Here is a 23577-nt window from a genome sequence, read left to right as displayed (position 1 = left end):
AGAGTCCCCTATATTTGCCTTCCTTTTGTCCTCACTAAAGAAGACAGAACTCAACTATAACAAATTCTGACTGCAGCTGGCAGCCAGTCAGTCTCCATTTAACTGGCTGGCCATTTGGTACCTGTGCAGATCAGGATTATCTACAGTATTCCTTGTACTTCATGTAGCAGGACCTGAGAGATTATCACAGGGATTGAGTGTAGGTGACTTTTTTTTTTTTTTTTTTTTTTTAATCTAAACTCCAGAATGATTTAGGTGTTTCCTAGGAAACAGTGTTTAAATAAAATTCTATTTCCTGTTTGTCAGAGGAAATGAGAGTTGGAATCCCAAAGTCTCTTAAAATGACATTCAAGAGAAAAGAATAGTAATTTGATTATTGTTTAAAAACCTCATGATGAGGCTTTTCCCATGACAAGGGAAAGAGGGTCTGAAGTGTGAGTGTTGAAAACAGGTTTAGTAATACCATTGTAAAAAGTGAAAAGTGGTCTTCTTGGGAGTTCATTATCTTTTCTTGCCATTGAAGTAAACCCTTATCTGGAAACTACGGATTAAAAGTAACTTCATTTATTGTTAGCGTTTAAATGCCTTACTACAGGTCTAAAATGCTTTGATAGATCACTGATATTCCACTCTTAGACTTTCCTTTCTCAAAGAGAAATGAAAAGTCGAAGAGCCTTACAGCATTGTGTGGAGGAGAGAGTTGCAGTATTGTTCTGCTCTCATGAAGGGAAGATGGTCTATTGGTACTGGTATTTTTCTGCATGCTGCAGCATTGTTTTTCTGCATGACAGGAAAGGACAGAAGAAAGTACAGGGAGCATAGGGAAATGATCTGGTTTTAATTGGCATTCCTTGATGCTGTCTACTTGCTCATGTTTCACAGCTGAATATATTTTGAAGTATTGTTAAATTCACTAAATGGCCCATGGTAAGGGTTACTGGTACTTTCATGCTCATAGAGTTTGCCTTTGCATCTTTGCATTGATGCTTTGGTTTTAACCCAGTGATGAACTCGTTTTATTTGTTCTAGTGTTTTAGCTGTTTTCTACAGTCAGCAGTGGAAGAAATAGATCCATCTGCTCATCTTTCGTGGGCTGTTCATTGCTGTCTGAATTGAAATACTGCTGTTTTAAAAAGTTAAAAAGATCAAGGGAAGGGAATTCAATGCTATCATTCAGTTAGAGCATGATTCAGGTTTTGAACACATTTTATAGAAATAAACATTTTTGAATTCTAGAGGCATCTTGTCAAAGAAGGTAAAACCACATATATTCTGTTTTCTCAAATGTCAAACCCATTATGAGAAAGAACCTAAAGAAAAGGACATGGTAACAGAAAGTAATAGGTTATAGTTGGATTAAGTTTACAAAAGCAAATAAAAAAACTCCAACTTGTTTCTTTCTTCTAGGTTAACAAGTCTTTCATAACATCCTACATAAACATGCAAATAGGTTAATAATCTTAAAAATACTTAATCAAAATAGGTTCTTTTATAGAGCTGTGCATATTGCGTGTGAGCAGAAATACTTTGCCCAGGTTGTGTATGTGAAGAATTGTAACAGCTATCCTCTGTCTGTATTTGAACTTTGAGCTTGAGTAGTTTACATTTAAAAATACAAGAGAGAATTATAGAATGGCTTGGGTTGGAGGGGACCTTAGATTGTCTTATTCCAACCCCTCTTGCCATGGGCCCGGACAGCTTCCACTAGACTACGTTGCTCAGGGTCCTAGTCAAGCTGGCCTTGAACACTGTCTGGGATGGAGCATCCATAGTGTCTCTGGGCAAACTGTTTCTGTCCCTCACCACCCTCAGAATTTAAAATGTATTCCTAATATCTAATTTCAACCTACCCTCTTGCAGTTTAACCATTGCCCCGTGACCTGTCACTACAAGTCTTGTCCTTCTCCAGCTTTCTTGTAGGCCCCATTAGGTACTGGAAGGTGCTCTAAAATCTTCTTAGAGCCTTCTCTTCTCTCTCAGCCTGTGTTCATAGGAGAGGAGCTCCAGCTGTCTCGTCACCTTCATGCTTCTCCTCTGGACTTGCTCCAGCAAGTTCATGTTCTTCTTATGTTGGGGGTTCCAGAGCCGAATGCAGTGCTCCATGTGGGGTCTCATGAGAGCAGAGTAGGAGGGGAGGATTATGTTCTTGGACCTGCTGGCCATGCTGCTTTTGATCCTGCCCAGGATGTGGCTGGCTTTCAGGGCTGCCAGCACTGCCAGCTCATGTTGAGCTTAACAGCTGTATGAGGATAGATTTGGGGCAGATTTTCTTTATAATTGCCTTTCATAGGTAGTCAAGCAGGCATTGTCAAAAAATTCTTTTATCTCTATAAAATATACTCCTGAAATCTTCACATCCAGAAGGGGTAAAATAATCTTTAAAAAATGCCTTATTGACATTGCTGAATCGAAATGTGTAACTAGCATCGATGCTATCACTTGTATATGTATGCTGTGATGTTGTATTGAAGAAGGAGAAGATAGATGATGTCTTGTGTGAAAACATTACTGCCAGCTATTCACTTACTATGCTCTGAAGAGGCAAATTAGTAATATAAATAAGCAGGCATTTTGGGGTCAAACAAAGCAGAAAAGCTTATAGGGTAGTGAAAATAAATTACTCTTGCTTTTCATCCCTTCCTAATAATTTATTTGGTAGCCTGCATTGCTACTCTTGAAGTGCCCCCTTGGTTTTGGCTACAGTGAAATGAGATGTCAGCACAGTTTGACTTAAAATTTATTTTAAATTGGGTGGGGTGGTCTAGGGAGGAGGTGCTTCACTTGCCTTAAAATGCTTTTACTCCAGCTCATACATCTACCAAATGAGAGCTGGAGAATCCTCATTGGTTTAATAGATTTGTTCATTCTTTTAGATTAACCTATGGTCCTAATTCCATACCTTGGTCTTGAGATTTCAGAAATGGGTACAGGACAGAAGCTTTAGCAGAAAATCAAGTGGTAGCTGAAGACTTATTGAAATACATTTTTTGACTTTGCTTGCTCATGGATATGAGATTGTAACTCCGCAGCATCAGCAGTGAAGGGATACTTCAGTACCATCAGCATCAATGTACCAGAACAGAACAGAAATAAATCTGCACCAACAGTAGTTTAGCAGAGGAGGGCTAAGCTCAGTGAGACTGAGCAACAGTGGTGATCACAGAGAACTGTCTTTAGGTACTCTGATGAGGTATCTGGAAAAGTATTTCCAGGGGCTTTTGGAGCCATATTGGGCGTGTAGGGATATTCCTTGGGACTGACTTTTGCAACACTGCTTGTGTTCTGGGAATGGTTCCTTTTTGGATTAATACCATTGCCCTTTTTAAGTGTGACTACAGTGAAAATAAAGCTTGAATCATTCTCCATCTGCCATCTACTTTTCTGTTACTAGATTGAATCATTAATGGTCTAAGGACTATATTATAACATTAGCTGTTTAAGTATTACTCCAAACTATGCTTTACAAAAAACAAGTTTACAGTAAGATAATTATGATGAAGAAATACATTTTATTGTCCTATCCTGTTTATGTTCCAGGTTAGGGAGCTTGTATTTAGGAAAGAAAACAAAATTTGGCATCATAAATAGATTAATGTTAAATTAATGATAATTAATGTCAAGTTAATCATAATTGCAAGTTACCATGATGATAATTTTATTAAAAGATGCTTTGTAGAAAGTGGTCAAACTGTGCCTGAGTTTTGCAGGCCTGTGGAAAACCAGTTAATTGATGCCATGGTACATTTTTCTCAGTAACTAATACTTGGCTTTTGGAACCAGATTCATTGCTATAGATTATAAACGCTTAGCAGAAATGAGTTTGAGTGCTACTAATACCACTGTTACACTGCAGTCTGAAATTTTACACAGGCAAAATTTCGTGTGCTCCCATAAGGATAAGGGCCACCTCAGCTTGGGAAACCTGTTGTTAATTTTGTACTCCTTTAATGCTGAGGACATTCCCAGGAGCTCTGAAAAAAATCTGAAGGCATCTTGTTGTCAAACAAGTTGAATCCTTGTTAATTTTTATGAATAAGAATTCATGATCTTAACCAAACAGCTAAATCTTGAACTGGATGATTTTCTGAGAATGATCTCACCTTTTTGAGTTGTTGGGTTTTGCTGTTATTTTTGAGAGTCTGTAAATTAAGGTAGTTAGTGTTTCAAGAGTTAGTGTAGTTTGGGTAGAGATCTTGTATAAGTAGATTGTAAATCTGTTTGCAAGCTGCACCTCCTAATCTTCTTAAAAGGATTTTGACAAGACAGTTAATGCTTATTAGTACTTGTCAGCTAGTGCACAGCCAAGAAAAAAAGAAATGGGTGAAAATCTTACATGAAATATTTCAAAAGTGAGCTATTGTAGTTGATTGTAGTTTGAAGTGGTAAGAGGATGTCACTGTGATGTAGAAGCAAGTGCATACACCAGAGAATTATTATTCTCATCTGTAGTTAATAAGGGTAAATTGGAGTATAAACGAGAATAGAGATTTAATCCCTCCTAGACATAATTTAATAAGAAAGATGAGATACTGTGATTCAATGCAAGTAGGATCTGGGTTTCTTCACTGAGACAAAGATTTGGATGCCTTGAAGTCTTTGATTTCAAAGAGGAATCTTTAAAAAATCTTGTTGGAAGCAGTGCTTACACTGTTAGTATAACAATAAGGTGAATAAAGATATATATTTCTGAATTTAGTCTTCTTTCATTATAGCTGCCTGACTTCTGTTCATTATAAGCTCATCCACTGGCAAAATGGACATTTTTATCAGTAAAATTAACTAGCAACATTTGAGTGAGTGATAAGTCTAGTGATTACTAGCAGTTCTCTCTTTCTGTTATGCCTTTATACATTAATAATTTCTTCATCTGGTCCAGCATGATGTCCTAGGAAAAGTCTGCTTCTTTCTGTCCTTAGTGGTTTGCATTTAGTCTGTTACAATTTTTTTTTTCTAATGCTGTCAGCTAGTGTTTGGCTTACCTGCTGATTCATAATACTTGATAATCAGATTTAAAGTGTGATACAGAGCTAATTAACTTTATTTTCATAAATATGTAGTAATATGCTGAACTGCTGGTGTACATGCTGCTTTGTTGTAGAGAGTTCTGCAGTTTTATTTTTCTTGAAATCTTGGTTTTTTTAAAGGTGTTGCTGTCAATATTATTATTATCAATTAAATATTTTAAATATTGGAATTAAAACTCATGACTGTTACCGATGAAAAATTAAGATTCTTGCTTGGATATTTAATTTGTCTAACACTAAGAGACAGAAACTTCGTCAAAGACAATATACATATTAAAGTTTTCCTTCTTCCTTGAAAGTGAGAAGAGGAAAGTCAGTTTATAGTCAGTAAAATGCAGAAGAGAAGCTTGGTTATAGGAGTTACTGTTGGTAACTAATGCTTTCCATTTAGCCAGATAGAGAACATCTGATCTGGGCACTGATTACAGGGACCTCTTGTGTGTTTGGACTTCTGTTTGTTAATGCTTTCTTACAAACCTAAAACTACATATCATTCAAAGATCTTGAGGATAAGAACTGTATCATCATATATACTTGTACAGTGATGCTGCATCGAGACTTTGGTGCTAAGTTGGCTTCTGGACACTGCCTGTGTTGAAATGATAAGAATCATACTCAAGTTGATAAAGGGCAGTTGTTAGGATGTCTTGGAAGGACTTAATTATGTAGTTGTAAAATGCACTTTGATTTGTTTATATTATGGTGTGATATTTAATGCAAACATTTTTAAGTTTGGTGCATGCAGGTGGGACTGTTTCTCTGATTAAACCCTTGTCTTTTGTTTTCTTTTGTTTTCTTGCAGGCCTTTGGAACGTTCTAGTGAAGATGTAGATATAATATTCACACGACTGAAAGAAGTGAAAGCTTTTGAGAAATTTCATCCAAACCTTCTCCAGCAGATATGTCTCTGTGGATATTATGAAAATCTGGAAAAAGGGATCACATGTAAGACAGCTTCATATGATTATGTATTTTATGTAGATAAACTTGGGAGTTAAACTGTGATTGTCTTTAGGAGATTGATGAGAGCAGAATCAGTGAAATGTTTACAGTCACAGTCATGGGGCAAAGCAGGACTAAAGTGCTGCTTGCTCTACAAATGCAGTGTGTAGTGAATCTATGGTAACAAGGCATACAGTAGGATGTTAAGACTCTGCCACTGTTCTTTCGAAAGATTACAAGCCAGTCATTGGACTTAAGCCTCATTCTTCCCCTATAAATGTATTATTGATTGCTTTTGCCAGTGCTTTGTGCTGTCAGGGGCAAAGGTGTGTCAGCAAGGCACATCACTGATAGTGTGTGGTTTCCAGGCACCCTGGCTGGCACAAGCCAGACCTGCAGAGCTGCAAACTGCTGCAGGGTGCAACAGCTCTGTGCCTGCACTGGCACCCGTGGGCCAGATGTAGGTGCTCACCTGTGCTTGGTCTGTGAAGCTGAGATGGAAAGTAGTGGTAGTCCTGTGATGGGAATGCATAACAGGGGAATAGCTGATGAAAACCTCTGTGGTATTAGTAAAGTCTCAGAAACACCTCAGGTAAATCTGGCATGCAGCACTGGGGTTTGCTTAGAGTAACAGGGATTTTGATGCTCTGTAATAACACAGTTGGAATGCCTGGACATCAAAGCCTTGCAGTTGCTGTTCAGCCAGAACTCTTACTGAATTCATTGGTAGATGTGTCTGCACTGGAAGATAGTGAATTTCAAAGGGACAGTGTTCAGAAAAACCTTTTCCTTGTTTGTTTTGTTTCTTTGGTTGGTTAATTAACTAAGAGAACAGTAGAACAAACTGGGGAGAAGAGTGAAGCATTTCTATGTACTTTCATTGTTTCCATAGTGTATTGACTAGTTTACTAAAATATGTGCTTTCTAGTGTTACTGGAAATATTACTGTAATAGTAAATAAGTAATCTCATATGGCAAATTGTATGGTGACTGCAGTACTGCAGTAATATGTGAGAAAATGTTTATTACTGTTGTTAAACTTGAAGTGATAATGCTTATTTACAAGATTTCATCTTTCCAGTATTCCGTCAGGGTGATATTGGGACGAATTGGTATGCTGTCCTGACAGGATCACTGGATGTGAAGGTGTCTGATACAAGCAACCACCAGGTAAAATAGGTTTTTCATTGTGACCATCCAGTCAGTAGTACAAAGGAAGGATATAATTTATGGTGAGGTAGATAACGACACATTCTATACAGATATTTTTTCATATCACAAGGATGTGTATGTTTCTCTGAGTCTCTTTTAGTCTTAGTTATCCTTAGTCTAAGGAAGGCAAATCATGGCATTGATTTCAAGAAATTGAAATGTAATGCTCTGGAAATGGTCTACATTTTAATGTGAAACAAGACTCCTTTGTCTTTTCTAGTAGTGCTGTTGAAGTTGTGCTAAAGATTGGAGAGTTGTTAATTAATTCCCTAGAAATATTTTAGTTCAGTTCTTCTTCAGGAAGTTCAAAGTGAACCCACTGACAGTGCAATCTAATGACAGCATAATGCAGTCTCCACTGCAGAAATGAGGAAGTAGTGTAGTAATAGCAGACTATTGGAACTGCTGCCATGTTGGACAAGAAGCCTATAGGTAATACCTATTCAGTGTTAAGAAACAGAAGAATAAGCAAGATTCTCCACAATTTTAAAGTTGTTTCTCAGTATCTTTGTGATCCTGGATTTATAAAATTTAGAGTAAATAAAAATCCAAAGGGATGAGGTACTTCTCCTAGAGTCTCTCGTCCATGTTGTCTAGTGTCATGTACTTGCTGCTGTGAGCATAGTCTTCTGGGAAGGCATCCTGTCCCTTCCCTGCTCCCATGTTTGAGACCAGTGATTGTCCCATGATGTAGCTCGGCATGGAGTTGTACCTCTGCTAAGGGGCTCATTGTGCCTTCTCATGAGTAGTATAGCTACCCAGGACTACTACCCATTTTCCCCACCTGGATTGAATATTGCATGGGGGCGGGGGGGGGAATGGTGATGGTGTATTCTTTGCCCAAAGTTTGGCTGATTGAGGAAAGTTTTTTGCTCATAGCAGAAATTGGATTTTTTTCACTTTGTTGAGCATTACATCACCATTGAAATTGGGTCAGAATGCAAGTCAAGGCAGTGTGTGAGTACTGGGTCTTTCTATTTCCTGCAGTAGAATGGTAGATGCAAAATAAACTTCTTTCATATTATTTTTAGCAACCTCTTCACTGCACTAAGTAGAGATTGATTGAGAGTATAATTAGCTTAATTTGAGCAATTCTTGGCATGGCCTAGCTGTCATTGGTATTGTCACAATTTGGAACAGTACTGGACTCTTATGAGACCCTTTTCTGTGCACATCTAAAGCAATCAGGATTTTCCGGTGTTTGCCAAAAGATGGCACTACACTGTTGTGAAGAATCAATGCTCTTTACTCAGAAAGTAATACATCTGCACAATCTGGATGTTAAATTAAGAATCTTTGGAGTGTTGATTTGTTCCATTAGTTGGAGTATGGAACACTTCAGTTTCTTAATGAAAATAATGTAAATATTTTTTCCTGCTTGTTCAGGTTAACTCAATTTTCCTGCTAGTAGGAAGCTGTTGAACTACAATTCATGTAATTCTAGTTCTAGAAATTATATTCTGCAGCTATTTCTTACCTCATCTTTCCTTCTCACATGAATAACGAACTGAATTCTTACCACTGCCTAGTTGCCCTAGAATACAGCCTCACTGCCAAAAACATGGCAACCCATGCATTTACCATTCCTGTCTGGATAATTTGGATGTTTGGGGACTCATAAATTTGAGTCCAACATTTTCTCTAGTTTTGCTTCAGCTTGGGGTTTATACCTTGTTCATTCTTGGTCTCCTTCTCATTCTCCTGCCTGTAGCTCCTGGATGTGGTTCCTGTACAGTCTTGCCTGTACTTTCTTGTTGGCACGGTACTGGTGCTTCAAATTCTTGAATTTGAAGTACTTGCTAGCACTCCCTGCCTACTGTGCTCACTACAAACGCAGATGATGGAGGCTATAAGGTGTTGGCACACTCAGTTGACAGCCCTGGCACACTCAGTTGACAGCATTGTGCTCCCAGCTGGGAATGGATGACCAGTGCTTAAGATGTAGGGGTACTTGGAGCACATTTTCCAATCACATCTCCCAGGGGTGAAGGGTTCCTTTGCAAAGTTGTAATAATGACTAATTGCTCTGCTGTTACTATTATACCCTAAATGGCACTAATGCTAGTGAGAAACTTCCAGCAGAGCAGGACAGATACAGATGTTTACCTGAGTTGAGAAGTTTGTAGAAATTTGTAAAAGTACAGGATTATTCCGTCTTTCCTAGCAGGAGAGAAGCTAACTTGGTATTTGGTTTCCTATTGGTTAAAATGTCTTCAGGCATGACTAATTAATTTGGATACTGTTTAATACTTCAGATAAGCAGAAGCTTGTATTAGATGACCTCCTGAGTTTTCTTGCAGCTTGAATTATCCTATGATTATATGATGATACCTACAGTGTTAATGTAAATACAGAATATCAATTCTCTTGATTAAAAATATAAGTCCCATTTTGTTAGGTGTTTATCTATGTACTTGGGAAACTTAAATTTCATCAAGCCTAGGAATGAATGCATCGTGTAACAGATACCATGTGCTACCTCTCAGTGCAGTTACCTTTGGTGATTGGTAACTTTCTCCCATTAGAAGTGCAGTAAGTTATTGTGCACTTGGTCCCTACTAAAAATGTCTTAATAGCCTTTGTTCCTACAGAAGCATGTAGGAACATGTCTTGCATTAGAAATTAAATCTTAATGTACTAATGGATCAAGACTTCAGTGTAGCTAGTGGGGTATTCACGCACATTCTTGCTGTACAGCAGCTTACTAATGTAGATGCCTGTGATTTCTCTCAGAAAATATTAGTGATACTGATTAGGACCAAGTTGAGAATTCATATAAACAAAAATATTGATATTAGCTATTATTTGAAATTACAATGACAGGAACTATTACGTCTGTTGCTTTAAGGGCTTTAGTAGAGATAGACAGTGCTAATTAGGACCTCATAAAGCCTTGTTTTAGTACTGGTTTGGCAAAATCCTTTCTGCTTGAAAAGCTGTGTTCTGTCACGAGAGGGCAGTGTCAGAACACAAAGCAAACCCGAGTGCGGGCAGTGTTCGGTGCTGGAATGGACACTTTGTAAATCGTCTAATCTATTTACCATACACACCTGTTTTAACGAGTTTGGCCAGAGAAAATTTTGCTGTTACTGTTAGTTTTGTTCCACCGGGCTGGTAAAATGTGCTGATAATTTCATCTGCCACTGGAATGGCTATAGAGATTTGACAGGATTACTCATCCAGTACATCCTGAGTGGAGTCTGTGAAAACTATTGATGGATTTTTCTGGGCATTCAACAATCAAGAAGAAATCGAAGAGGACTTTTTCTAAGGTGAAAACGTCTCACTGTGAATTCCAGAGGTAACTGTAATGAACTGGTTTGATCTTGCCTCAACTTGTTTGTAACAAATACCCTGATAAATACAGTACTTATAAGTCATAGAAAAATATAGTTAAATTACCTTCAAAATAAACAGAAAATGCAGCCTCTGTAGAATATATCAGAAAGAGGTCTTTGCCCTCAGTTGTGATCAGATTCTGAATTTCATCTTTATTTGGCACTGTTGCCTACCCAGTGCTGAGATACCTAGTAAAAGAAGTTTCTCTTAGAGATATTTCTGGTTTAGTGTTGTCTTAAAAACATTGCTGACAAATTGCCTTGTGTATGTTTCATTTTTGAACTCTGTTTTGAAGCTGAACAGTCTGACTGTTGGCAATGTATCAGAATAAAGCTGGGAATAAATGCGTCATGACAAAAGTGTCAGGGTTACAATGATGTTAGATTCTGCAACATCGTGATTTTTCTGAATTAGATTCAGAGCCTTTTACCCCAAAGATTTTTCAAACAAACTATGAAGGAATGAAGAGAAAAAAGACAAAGACCAATAGCAATTTGATCTTCTGATTTGTTTTTTTTCCCTCTATTTTGCCAGCTGAATCATGGTGTGTGCTGGGGCCTGTTGCCAGCTTATCTTGCCTATGTTATGATGGAATTTTTTAGGCAGGTCAGTTTTTAAAAATAGACCAAATTGAACATAGGGCATTGACTTAAAAAACAATTAGCCTGTTTTAGAAAAGCTATAAAGGAGGAGCTGTGAGTGCTTGGATGGTACAGCAGTGTCAGCTGTAAGAAGATGCAGAGGGCTGGGGATGAAAAGCCAAATAAGTTAGTGGGGTTGCTGAGAAGAATGACTGTGAAGAAAGAGATTCAGATGTTCATGTAAGAAATGGAAGAATTTCACAGCTCTTTGAAACTGAGGACAAAGGAGGTGTGTGATAAGATGAAGTGTTAGCAAGGAAAGGGATTTAAACAGGCTAGTCCTTGCAATACTGCTTTCAGCATGAAAATGCCATTATGTATTTTGGAGATAACCTATATGAAGTTGTGACATAGGTTTGTACTGTAGTTACTGGTATAAATATGCTAAACTAGTTTTAAATTATTTCGTTTGAGCATGAGAACTGCTGTACCCATTGTAACACAGAGAGTGACTGAACTAATGTACTAAGCAGAGTGTGTTGGCCCATGCTGAGCTCCAGTGTGGTGGTTGTGCTCATTTTGGTTTTGAATTTTGCTTATTGGAAGTTAATATAGAAAAATAATTTCACTTCTGTCTGTCAGGTGATGTAGGAAAACATCCAAGACATTGCAGGTAGCTTTTAGAAGATCAGATAGAAAGGTATGGAAATAATGAATGTGGTATTACAGTACAGTTAATCTGAACCATACATATTTTAATTAGGTACTAAAAGAGAAACTGCTCACAGTTTTTGTAGAAGTGTAATGCTTCTTTAAGCAAATAACCTTGTCTTCTGTAAAGAGGGTGGTCTGACATGTTTGCAAACAGCAGTTTTAGTGTGTTCAGAAGGTATTTCTAGGTTATTGTTAGAAATAGTTTGATAAGGATTTCTTGTCTGAATGGCTGAAACACTCAAGTGAAAGTAATGGAACAAAAAAATCACTTCATCATTTACTTTCATGTATACCCTTGGTTTCTTTCCTTATAAAAGGAATTTTTTGCTGAGGACAAACTGAACTGTGTCCAAGTAATAATAAGCAAACTTCCTAAAATGCCAGCTTTTGCAAAACTCCAGTTAAACATAGAGATAACATGTCCTAGAGAGACACAAGTGAGATAAAGATGCAAGGTGTAAGAAAATGATGAAATCAAAAAGAATTTAGCTACATCAGGTCCCTTATAAACTCAAAATGTTGAACAAACTAAAATTTCAAAGGAACATCCTCAATCCCTTAGAGCCTAGCACTAGTAATGTTTTTCCCTGATTTCTTAATTTTTCTTTCTGACACCATGATTTTATTTACACACAGTACAAAAATTCTGTTAGTCAGCTTGAGAAACAGAAGGGGTCACAAGTCAAGGGGGAGGGATACAGGATGATCCTTGAAGGGAATAAAACAGAGCCTTGTTTCTGATCCTCATCCATTCCATAAAATGGTCTTGCAAATTCAATAATGTTTTGGATTGATGGGGTGAGGGAAAGGCTTAAGAATGCTTTCCCTGCATGTGCCTCATCTGGCAGTAAGAGTCAGTGAAACTGAATACACAAACAGCCTCTGATTTGAATGCTACTGTTTTATAGTGTGTACAGAGGACAGCTAGCAATGGAAGCAATCTCATCTTTCTAAGTCTCTAATACTGCCTTTTAAATAGCTGTGTGAATGTTAGCTGGTTACCTAGAACACCCTGCTGCTTCTGGGATTGCAGAGGGGAACAGCAAACAGAGTTTTGAGCTGCCAGCAATTCATCTGAAGTCTTCACTGAACAGCAGGAGATCCTTGAGTGTAAGGTTAACAGGCATAATAGGCAACACACCTGATTCCCGAGGAGGCTGGAGATGTATAAACAAGGAGTAGTGAGAAAATGGGGCTGTGAAGCCCAGCTGGCTTGTGCAACTGCATCTCTGTGGAGAACTGTGATGGCTGGGCAAAAAATCTGAAAGAACTTGATGTGATGCATTAGGTTTTAGCTTTTATATTTTTCAGATTCTGTACTGCTTTAGTGTGTAGTGCAAAGCTTTATATTAAGGGATGGTAAGCTCTCTTCATAGAATAGCTAGAAAAAACAATTCATTCTCTAGCTTAGGACCAAGGACAGCTGATCCAAATTTCAGGCCCAAGAGCATAAACAATGTGGACTGAAGAGTGGGAAACAAGAAGGATGAGACTTCATAACTTCAAGCTATAACTGGACAAGTAACTCCAATATACGAATGGACCAGAACTTATAAAAGTGAGAGACCTCGTGACTGGATGTCCATTTTGTGACCATTTTGGTTCATCTTGGGAGTAGCCCTGGCTGGGCTCTTGTATGGCCCAAGGTGTATCCATTGAGGCCTTCTAATAAGTACCTACTTCATTCTTTAACTCCATCTAGCCTCTGTTCTAGGTCAGCCTTAACAAGGCATCGGATGGAAGCCTGGACTTTCCTTTAATGAATGTAGATAGGAACATTCCAGCCTCTTGACCTAACCCCCACAGTGTTAATTTATTTCTTAAGCTTAACAACTGCCTCATCAGAAGTTATCTTATAAAGTAATTTCTTAACCAACAATTATCCTTTTTTCTTCTCATGTCTGTTCTGTCATTAAAGATTATTCTTTAGGGTTGTAAACAGAGAAGGTGAAATGTTTAAAATTAATTATATTTTTTGAAGGGAGAGGAGTGAGTGAGAAGTTAGAAGATGTAAACAATATTTATGATCTACCTACAGGAAGAGTTTCTTTTATGCCAGGCTGTTCGGTTGTCCTGTCCTGAACAGAGCTCTTTTATCTGAACTTTCTGAATAGGATTGAGAATAATGTATTGTATATCTGGAGATCAAATTTTGTATGAGCAGTAAGCACATTTTCTTTGTTGCTCCTTTGAATGCCATTGTGAGTATCATAGCACGCATAGAGAGTTTCAAGTCTGGAATGTAAGCTTGGGAAGGCAGACTTCAGTGTATAAACTGTATTATAGTCTGTTTGCAGAGGCTTCTATTTAGGTGTCTAGGTGCTCATTCCCGAATATTCTTTCTTTTAAAGAAAATCTGTTCTTATTTTCCTTCCTTGAAAATTTATTTCTGACAGTTGGTAAATTTTTCCTTGATCTTTTCTGAGACATAACTGATTTTGTTTTCCAGAACACACAATTTTATATGGTAACATCTGTGTAAGAGCAATTTGCTATGGTTCAGGACTATTATGGGCTTTTGTCTTTGTATTGCAATTACAAAGCTACTAACCTTATCTTAATAACATTTGCCTATTATGACTTATTAGATGCATGAAAGGAAAGCAGTGCAATTCTAAAAACAGAAAATGATGCTGAAACATAATCATGCATCTCTTCTGGATTATCAGCCACGAGGATAACAAACGTTTCTGCTTTGATTTTTGTTGATGTTGTATGAATCCTACATTTTAGAATTAAACTATACTTCTCATGTTGTATGAAGTAAAATTAGCGTGTGTTTTTATATGTTTATTTGTAATTGTCTGTGTGCATATGCAATGTTTCCCTTTGTTAAGAACAGTTTGTATGATTTTAATTCTTATGCTGTTGCTAATTTTTAAATTACTTAACAGACCGTCTCAGATAAAAGACGATAACCTATATGGAATAGATAAGACCCATCTCAGAAAAAAGACGTGAGTGTTCAGCTTCAAACATGTGATGAGGAACAAAGCAACTTTTGAGCTCAAAATAGAGCATGTATCTAAAGATCTTGATTCAAGCAAGTTGTTTAATGGCTACTTGTTTTCTCTGCAGTAGCTCATATTTTTTATTGGAGCTACTACAGAGGAGTTTCTGGCCAAGGGAGATTCATTTAGACATCATTTAGAATGGCATGTGCTCATACAGACACCTTTGAAGTGGACTTTGCTGCTTGTTTGGGACCTTCTTCTTGCTCTGTACATGGATCCATTTTTTTCCAGGTTGTTTGAACTTTAATAGTTTTCTTGAAATCCCTGATTTATGTGAAAATAATTATGTTTTTGGTCTGGTAGTTAATTGAAAAACATCCATAAACAATTGAAAGATTTGCTGGCATTTTCAACAGAAGGACCAAGAGTTGGTTCAATGGTACAAACACATTGCTTGTACAATAGAGAAATGCAATATAAATACAAGAGGATATGATAATTGGAAGTTACATTTACATAACAGAAAACATAACAGATGAATTGTCTTTCTGATGAGGATAGCTTGTCTAGGACAGAAGTTTATTTTCCAAGATTGCGTTTCTGATTCTAGTTACCTTCTCATCAACTCTGGGATTTCTAAAGATCTCATAATCACAGCAGTGTTTAGAGCTAGATTAACAGAGATCATAGGTTTTTATAAAGATGAAAGTGATTCTTGTGTTCTCAGATTTGCTTTCAGAAATGTCTAATTCAACTATGAATATAGAAAACAGAAGTCCCACTTGTTTCCATGATAAAGTTTCCCATGTTGTTTACCAGCATATTGATTTTTTTGTTGTTGACACTTAAATTAATTTTCTTTTTAAGCAGATTGCTGAAGTCTCAAGGTAGTGCTTTCAAAAATAAGACACAAAAAATCTCAAAACATCCTAAAATATTTAATGTATCCTTTTTTTTTTTTAATCAAAGGATGCTGTGACGATATGTACTCTTGGAATAGGAACTGCTTTTGGAGAGTCCATTCTGGATAACACTCCTCGCCATGCAACCATTGTTACCAGGGAACACAGTGAGCTCCTTCGAATTGAGCAGAAGGACTTCAAATCACTTTGGGAGGTAAGTTCAGATTCATTTGCAGTTAATGCAGAAAAAATGCCTTGACCTTGAAAGTATTTTTAATATAGTATTGTTGCATTGCACGTCGGATGAGCCCTTGTTGCTGCTGGTGCATGCAGCCCCGGGACCAGAATCAACTGGGAGTGTGGCAATAAAAAATAAAAAAGAGACTGGAATGACTAAAGGGCTAGAAATGGAAAGCTTCAATGTAGATAAAAGAAGGCACATGAGGGCGCAACACAAATCATAAACAGCGCAGATCTACATAGCTCCTTTAGAAGACCCCCAAATGGGACAAACACAGCCTTATATAAACATTATCTGAAGGCAGGGAACCAAGGAACAGAGAGAAACGGAAACAATACCTTTCATGGAACACACAATTAACTAATCAGAGGGCAGGGTTCAGAACATAACCTTACAATGATTAACTTAATCTGCATAATGTTCCTATCATCCTTTTCTTCTCCTTTACTTCTCACCATAACCTAACTAGAGATTTCTCATTTTAGCTTCTCAGTGTCCAGGGTCTAATGTTGTTATTTGCTGCATGGTTGGCCCACAGCCTGTCCTCTCCAGGATGGACCACCACATAGTATGAAGACATTTATGTCATAAGCAAAGTATAATTATTTTAAATTAGCCTGAAAAAAAAAAAAAGGAAAGTTTTTACTTCTCTTTTAGTGCTTCATATTACGTATGATTACGTACTCCTGTATTTCTTTCTTGTGGGCCTCTTGTAATGAAATAACTTAGGTGGTAGAATTTCTGGTAGAGTTTATTTATATACTGCAGGTGTTGCTCTCTTAGCCTTAAATTTGCTTTTATTGCCAGCTTTTATGAGGAGTCTATTCTTATTATACTCTGAAATTTTAAATTATTCTCATTTACTCCTGTCTCATCACCAGCTGTAAGGGGTTTAGAATTTGCAGATGGATCAAGATCACTTAAAAATTGACTTACTGATTACATGTGAATTCCCTTAAAACTTTACTTTGTGGAGAACATACTGCTGAGGTTCTTCATTCTGTAGTCTGTCTGCTTTGGTATCCATGCAGAGAAGACTTCGTTAACATATTGCTGCAGAAAGTTACTGAACTTGAATTTGCATTTGCATTTTTGCAAGCATTACATCTGATTTGAAAAGTGTTGTGGGAACTGGAAGGCATCCTGTTGGCCTGGCCTACACTGCTGCCAGTTTGTACTTCCAGCTTCTTTGAAGTGGTGACTGTACAAGTGTAGGTGTTGTGCAGAGCTACCAGATGGTGTGACAGTATCCTAAAGTTGCAGGTCTAGGGACACTAATTATATTTAAGAAATAGGTGCTGGTTCTAACATTTAAGTTCATCTTCTAATTGTGGACAGATGGATTTATTTTTTCTTTCTGTTTTCCTGCAAAAGAGCAGTATTATATTCCAAATAATTGTCCTAAAGCAGTTCTAAAGTCAGTATCAGAAAGAAAGTCAAATCCCCAACTATCTACGTTGATGGAGGAATTGGCACTTTCATCACCTGCCTAACAATATGTTACCTTGAGCATAGTTAATGGTGCAGCATTGCCAAGGCATGAAAGACCACTGTGTGAGTGAAACATGCTTGTTGTTGAATGCTCTGACAATATCAGATATCATTCTTTGAATTGCATAGCATGAAAGACCACTGTGTGAGTGAAACATGCTTGCCATTGAATGCTCTGACAATATCAGATATCATTCTTTGAATTGCATAGCCAGGATTTGTACTGTTTTTTGGCAGGTTCTACAGCTAAATGAAAATGTTTTGGCAAGTTCTACAGCTACTGATGTTTTGCAGCAAATTTGAAGAATTTGACAAGGCAATATTTTTTTGCAGTTCACAGGGTTTTTTTGCTACAGCAGCTGCATTGTAGTTTTAGGCCTTGGCATGAAAAGATTAAATATGCCAGTGGTCTCATCTGTTTTAACATATGTAACATTTGCCAGTAGTCAGAAATTTGATCATGTAGATAGTGTTTTACAAGATAATGATGAGGGGAATAAATCCAATTTTAGGTTTTTCTGGTAACATTTTTGTAATAACTCACTTTTGATTGGTATAAGCACAGTCATTTCTCCCATGCATATGAATTTCCTGCTAAGCATTCAGAGATTGTTGTTCTCTTATCAGGATTATTGGGGGTGTGGAGGTTCCCTTTTAAAAAATTTTGACTCTTATATTTAAAGTTGTTTTAAATTTTTTTTACAACATACTTTGCTCTTTAATCATTAATACAGTTTTGATTATAGCAGTTTTGATGATTTTGCTGAGGTTTTTGATGATAGATGCTTTTGTGGAAGATGTGTGTTAGAAGTACTGTTAGATGTGTGTTAGATCATAGGCAGCTTTAGCACACACCTTGCATGTTGCAGCTTTTATGAAATTGGGCCGTAGAACACATCACAAATGCTGCAGGTGTCAGTCAGAGATCACAGTTTAGATTGTGGTGCTTCTTTGCCTTTTGTGCCATTTTACAGTGAACTTCTCATATATTTTGATGTGCTTTCTTTCAAGAGGCTATCCCTGTGCTCTCAGTGAGTGGAAAATTATTCAATGTAATACAGCTTTGCTGGTTGGTCTCAGATATAATAAAGTTGTTCATTTTTTCAAGGTAATATTTATTTCCTTGCAACCTGCTAATCCCAGAGTCTGCATAAACTGCAGCTAACATGTGATAGACAGAAAGTTTAAAATAGATGGAAAATTATGTAAGAAAATTTTCCCAAAATATTCTAGCAGTAGCACCAGTACTATATTATTATTAATATTATTGTTACCTGATGAAAAGTAAATACTTTTTTAAAGGAAGACTTTTTGTGTTTTGGATGCTGCATTGTTCTTTCTGCCTTACCTAAGGTTCATATATCTTTGCTGTGACAAAGTCTGTATGAGGAAACTGTTATTGTTACATGTCATTCAGTTTTTAATTAAAGAAAAGTTAAGAAAACCTACAAAGCCAAAAGTGGATCACTGATATTTAATACATATGGTACAATGGAAGAATAGGGAAAGGCAATAATGTCAGTTCATTATAGCCCAGATACTGTAAAAGCTAAAATCTACTGTGGGCAAATTTCAACTGTCCAAATAATGAGAACTTAATTCATGAAAGAAGTGTAGTTTATCTAGAGAAAAAACTTGAATAATTCCAAAATAATGTAATACTGTAGTAAAAGAGCAACGTAAATAAATTGTAGGGTTAGTACTCTTAAAATGGTTACTGATATTATGTATGAAGAATTTTTATTATTAATAATAGCAGTGCAAAAATACAGTATGTGCTATTTTTAAATTTGTTTGTTTTTCCCCAAGAAATTAATTTTTTGGGGGGAAATTTACTTTATTTCCTTGTTTTTAGGGAAGGAAAAAAAATAAAAACTCTGTTAACCAAATAACAGAGTTATTCCTACAGAGGAAAGCAAATCCAATACTGCAATTTAAAATATTTGTTTCTTATTTTTAGATTGAGAATGTAATCTTGGAAAATGAAACAACAGAAATAGATTCAGTATTGTCTTTACTGTACAACTAATCTGAAATGCTAGGAGTAAAAACTATGAACTGTCCTTCTTAACACTAAAAATTTGCCTACTGATGAAGTTCTTATTTGCAACAAATATTTTTATACCTCAAATATATGCCATTCTTTGAAAGAAAATGACATATCCTTTATGCTGCTTATGAAACTTAGTATTTATCCTGAAACTAGATTTTGAGAGAAATATTATCTATTTTAATTATTTCTAAGTTTAGAATTTTCAGAATCTCTCAGACTTCATATTGTGAATTTGCAGACTTCTCTGAGTTTTGTTTAAATTGAAAAGTAACTTATCCTATATGAGCTGCGTTGCTCTAAGAAGCAATTGTATTGGTATAATGATTCCCAGATTAGATATGTTTTATTGATATACTTAATGCACAATATACAGCAAAGTTATTAATTTCTATGTGTACTATTGTAGTTGGGTCTATACCTGAAAGAAAAAAAGATAGCTACTACTAAACTGACTTCTTTTTTCTTTTTTTGAATCAGTATTAGTCTGCCAGTTTTTTAAATTTAAATATTCTTTGAGGAGAAGATAGGATATTCTTTATCAAAAATACAGTAAGATGCCTTCTTTAATAGATGCAGCCCCATATTCAGTCAGCCCTTTAATCACAGGAAGATTTTCTGTGACCTTCATTTCTATCACTCAGGGGATGCTGGTCAAAACAAATGACACTGTCCTGATCACAACAATTACCAGTTAAAATGGGCCAGTCTTTTCTCTAATGACTGTGTCTGTTGGAGTAGAATCCTGTTGGGGAACATCTGTTGATCTTCTCTGCTTACTCATCCTTGGAGACTCGTTGTCTATCAGCGCTGCTACAGCGGATTAAAGATTATGAAGTCTCACATTGAATTCTCACACAGCTGAACACTGTTCCCTGATGAAGAACTAGAAGGTTATAGGAATCATTGGTGATGTTTCTTTGTGCACTGATTGTTCCTGGCTTTGGTGTCTGAAGAGCACTAACAGACATGAAAAAAAGTAGCTCATTACTGTTACAACACTGTAGACTTCCAAGATACTCTATAAATCTGTAGGAAAAAATATTGTTTGTGTTGATGAGGGCTTGCTTTCCTTCCTTAGCATGTATAAGTGATTGTGATGCTAGTTACCTTGCCCAAAAAAACTACTTCAAAGCACAAAGGAAAATGCATCCAAAAATAAACATGAAAGCAGAAGGCTACACATGGGGGCTTTGGTCACGCACATCCTGTTGAGCACTACCTTGCTCCACCCCTAATAACTGGATTCTTTTAAACAGAGTAGGAGGGAAATGAATGCATTTGGGCAGTGTGATCATTACAGAAGTTCTCCATAGTTCATCCTCGAGCTTTGTCCTTTCATGCAGTTGCAAACTGGTTCAAACCCAGACAGGAAGGGAGTGAATCTGCTGAGAGGTGACTTATTTTTAGAGGTCTTTCCTACTGTGGTGTATTACTCAGCCTTCCTTGGATAACATACAAATAACCAATTTCCTTTTGTGTGGAATAAGTGTGTTAGAAGTTACTGACCATGCCTTGAGAAACACTTGAGTAAATGAAGAGCAGCTATTACTTCAGTATGCAGTGACTTTGGAGAGAGGGAGACTTGGCCCCTATAAGGTCAGAATAATTTTTTTTTAATTCCTATTCAGCAGCACTTACACATCTTGTAAACTGATAAACTGTAGTGCAACTTGCTTCCTGTTTTTGCCCATCTGCTGCTAATTCAGTAGCCCTCAGCAGACTGAACTCCTCTGTAATGATAGCTTTGGGAGAAGCAGCTTTCTTACTCGCTTTGTTTTCTGAGCACTGTGAGCACTAGGTTTTAATGAACAAGCTTAAAACCAGATCTGTCAGAAGAGAAGTTTTACACACCATTTCATTGGAATGCCATGTAGGAAGTACTTGTATGAAAGGGGGTGCTCTAGCACTATTCTGTGGGGTTTCTGAATAATGCTTAAGTTCATCAGAATTGGGACCACAGCTCTCTGAATATCATTTTGTCACTTTAAGGTATATCTAATCACACCTCTCATATCAAGGTATAATACCATTTTATGCTTCATTTTATGTCCTGGGATTATAGCAGTAGGAATTATGAAGGCATATAAATTACATTAATGAAAATAGATGTGGAAGGATTTTAATTTGTTTTTATCCATTTGGTCATATTGTAAGTGCATTGTTTATCAAAGGATGTTACTGCATCTCGTGTGGTGTTTTGCAGTGTAATGCAGTAGGCAGCATTTCAGAGATGTAGCCTTTTCCTTGCCTTGGGCTGTTGGAAAATACATGTTGAATTGTTCAATGAGAATGTTCTTGCTTCTTTCTCTGGTAGGCTCCTGGACACTTCAATGTGTTTAAGGCGTATTAGGAATCTCATGTAATTGTCAGTACTTTCTAATGTACCTTTTTACCAATGAGTATTCCATACCAGAAATTCTTTCCAGTTCATTTGAGTAAGAGATTAAATTTGATCCTGAGAAATGAAATATTGGAAGGGGGGAATCAAAGAAAAAATCAGATTAATGTCCAGCCCCTAAACTATCACCTTGATTTATGGTGTACCACTCTGCCCGTTTATTGCCCAGTAATCAATTGCAGAAGTCTCTACCCTGATTTACTGATTTCCCATAGGCAAACATAGTAGAGGTATAAAACTATAGTTAATAAAATACAGAATATTTAGCTTTGCAGGATGGGTGACCATGTGATTTAAAATAGTGAAGTGCTTGGAGACCCACAAAAGTATAAAAAGGTGGTCATGGAACACTCGGCTGTCTTTACCCGCTTCATGTCACTCTCTCCATTGACTGCTCAAATGATTCCTTGATGATTTGTCTCTCTAATGGGATTTTATTTGAGAAATGTAGAAGTTATCAAATTGTGGTAGCCTGCATTTTCAATGCACCTTGAATACTGTGTTCACCAACCTCCCAAATAGCCATCTTGTCAGAATAAGGAAGAATTATTCCATGTTATCAGATACAGAACACAGCACAGAAGAGAGATGTGGAAGTGATGCCTGGAGAGGCTCCCTAGACCAGAGGCTAGACAGAATTAAAGGTGGGTAGTTATGGAAAGGCTTTCAAAGGGTACACCTTGGGCAGTGGAGGAGTCTCACAGAAACTACACCCAAGACACGGACTATCAAAGGTTTTTCGGACAGATATAAATTTGGTCAATTTACATATCTGAGGTTAATTGTCTATATACAGCTTCAGGTCACATTCCGCCAGTTTGCCCCCTACTTCACTGTTGTTTACATTTTAGATGCCTGAGAAAGTGAGGTGTACTTGAATTTCAGGTCTAGAGAGAAATTGTTTTGTCTGAAAAAGAGAACAGTAGCTGACAGTCTGTGGAGTTTTAGTTATACACTAAAGCAGTACTGATCTGCAAAATATAAAAGCTAAAACTTAAGGCATCAGAAGAACTCAAGTGTGTGGAATCTGTTGCCTTATGTTGTCTGCAAATCTCAACTGATAACAAATACATTTTTTTATGCAAAAACACAGAGCTAGTGTGAGAGACACTGAAAAATGAAGTGATGGTAGGCAAGTTTTTTTTTCCTATAGGAACACATGGAAGGAGGAAAAATAAAAAAAAAATATCTCTGTGCCCAGTTTTAGAATATGACAGTAAACACAGAATTGGCTAGATGTGAGCAAAGCTGTGAAAATAGCTAACATCCCACCTTCATATGTTGTGTTAATACTCAGGAAGCATGGAAGTGACTAGCAGGGAAAGATTCCAGAATTGTTATTATACCAAGAAAAAGTGCCAGATAGTGCTCCCAGTTTTGCTGGTATGAATTGAACATATTTCAAGTGAATACAACACAACTAATTTAATACATGAGGAGCTACATGGGAGCAGATTTTGGCCTTTAGTACTACTGTTTGATTGGTTTTAATTATCTTCATAATATGGTTTTAGTTTTTATTCCTCTTGTTTTGCTTTTTCAGACATTTCTAATGTTAATGAGTGATGCTCTGTCTGGTGGAGCAGATTTAAATGAGCATGAAACAGCATTTAATCCTCAGTAGCCATACGTACATCAGAACCAGCCATGTTTGTCAGCATAGCACCATGGTGATTGCTGCTTTTGTTTGGTTGTAGCAGTCACTTCATATTTTAAGAACAGATGC

At 36.9% G+C, this 23577-nt stretch overlaps 1 protein-coding gene across 2 annotated transcripts in view; it reads left to right on the top strand.

Moving 5' to 3' along the window:
* Nucleotides 1-23577, top strand: part of RAPGEF4 (Rap guanine nucleotide exchange factor 4) — a 147669-nt gene that overhangs the window by 5632 nt on the left and 118460 nt on the right. For both annotated transcript variants that reach the window (XM_053947078.1, XM_053947079.1), the window contains exons 2-4: nt 5827-5969; nt 7048-7136; nt 15736-15882. In XM_053947078.1, coding sequence (XP_053803053.1) covers nt 5827-5969; nt 7048-7136; nt 15736-15882 — 379 coding nt within the window. The remainder of the gene's footprint in view (nt 1-5826; nt 5970-7047; nt 7137-15735; nt 15883-23577) is intronic.

Source organism: Vidua chalybeata, chromosome 7 (genome assembly GCF_026979565.1).
Source record: "Vidua chalybeata isolate OUT-0048 chromosome 7, bVidCha1 merged haplotype, whole genome shotgun sequence".
Lineage (NCBI taxonomy): Eukaryota > Metazoa > Chordata > Aves > Passeriformes > Viduidae > Vidua > Vidua chalybeata.
The sequence above is the reverse complement of the archived record's forward strand: the minus strand, read 5'-3'. Positions and strand labels throughout refer to the sequence as shown.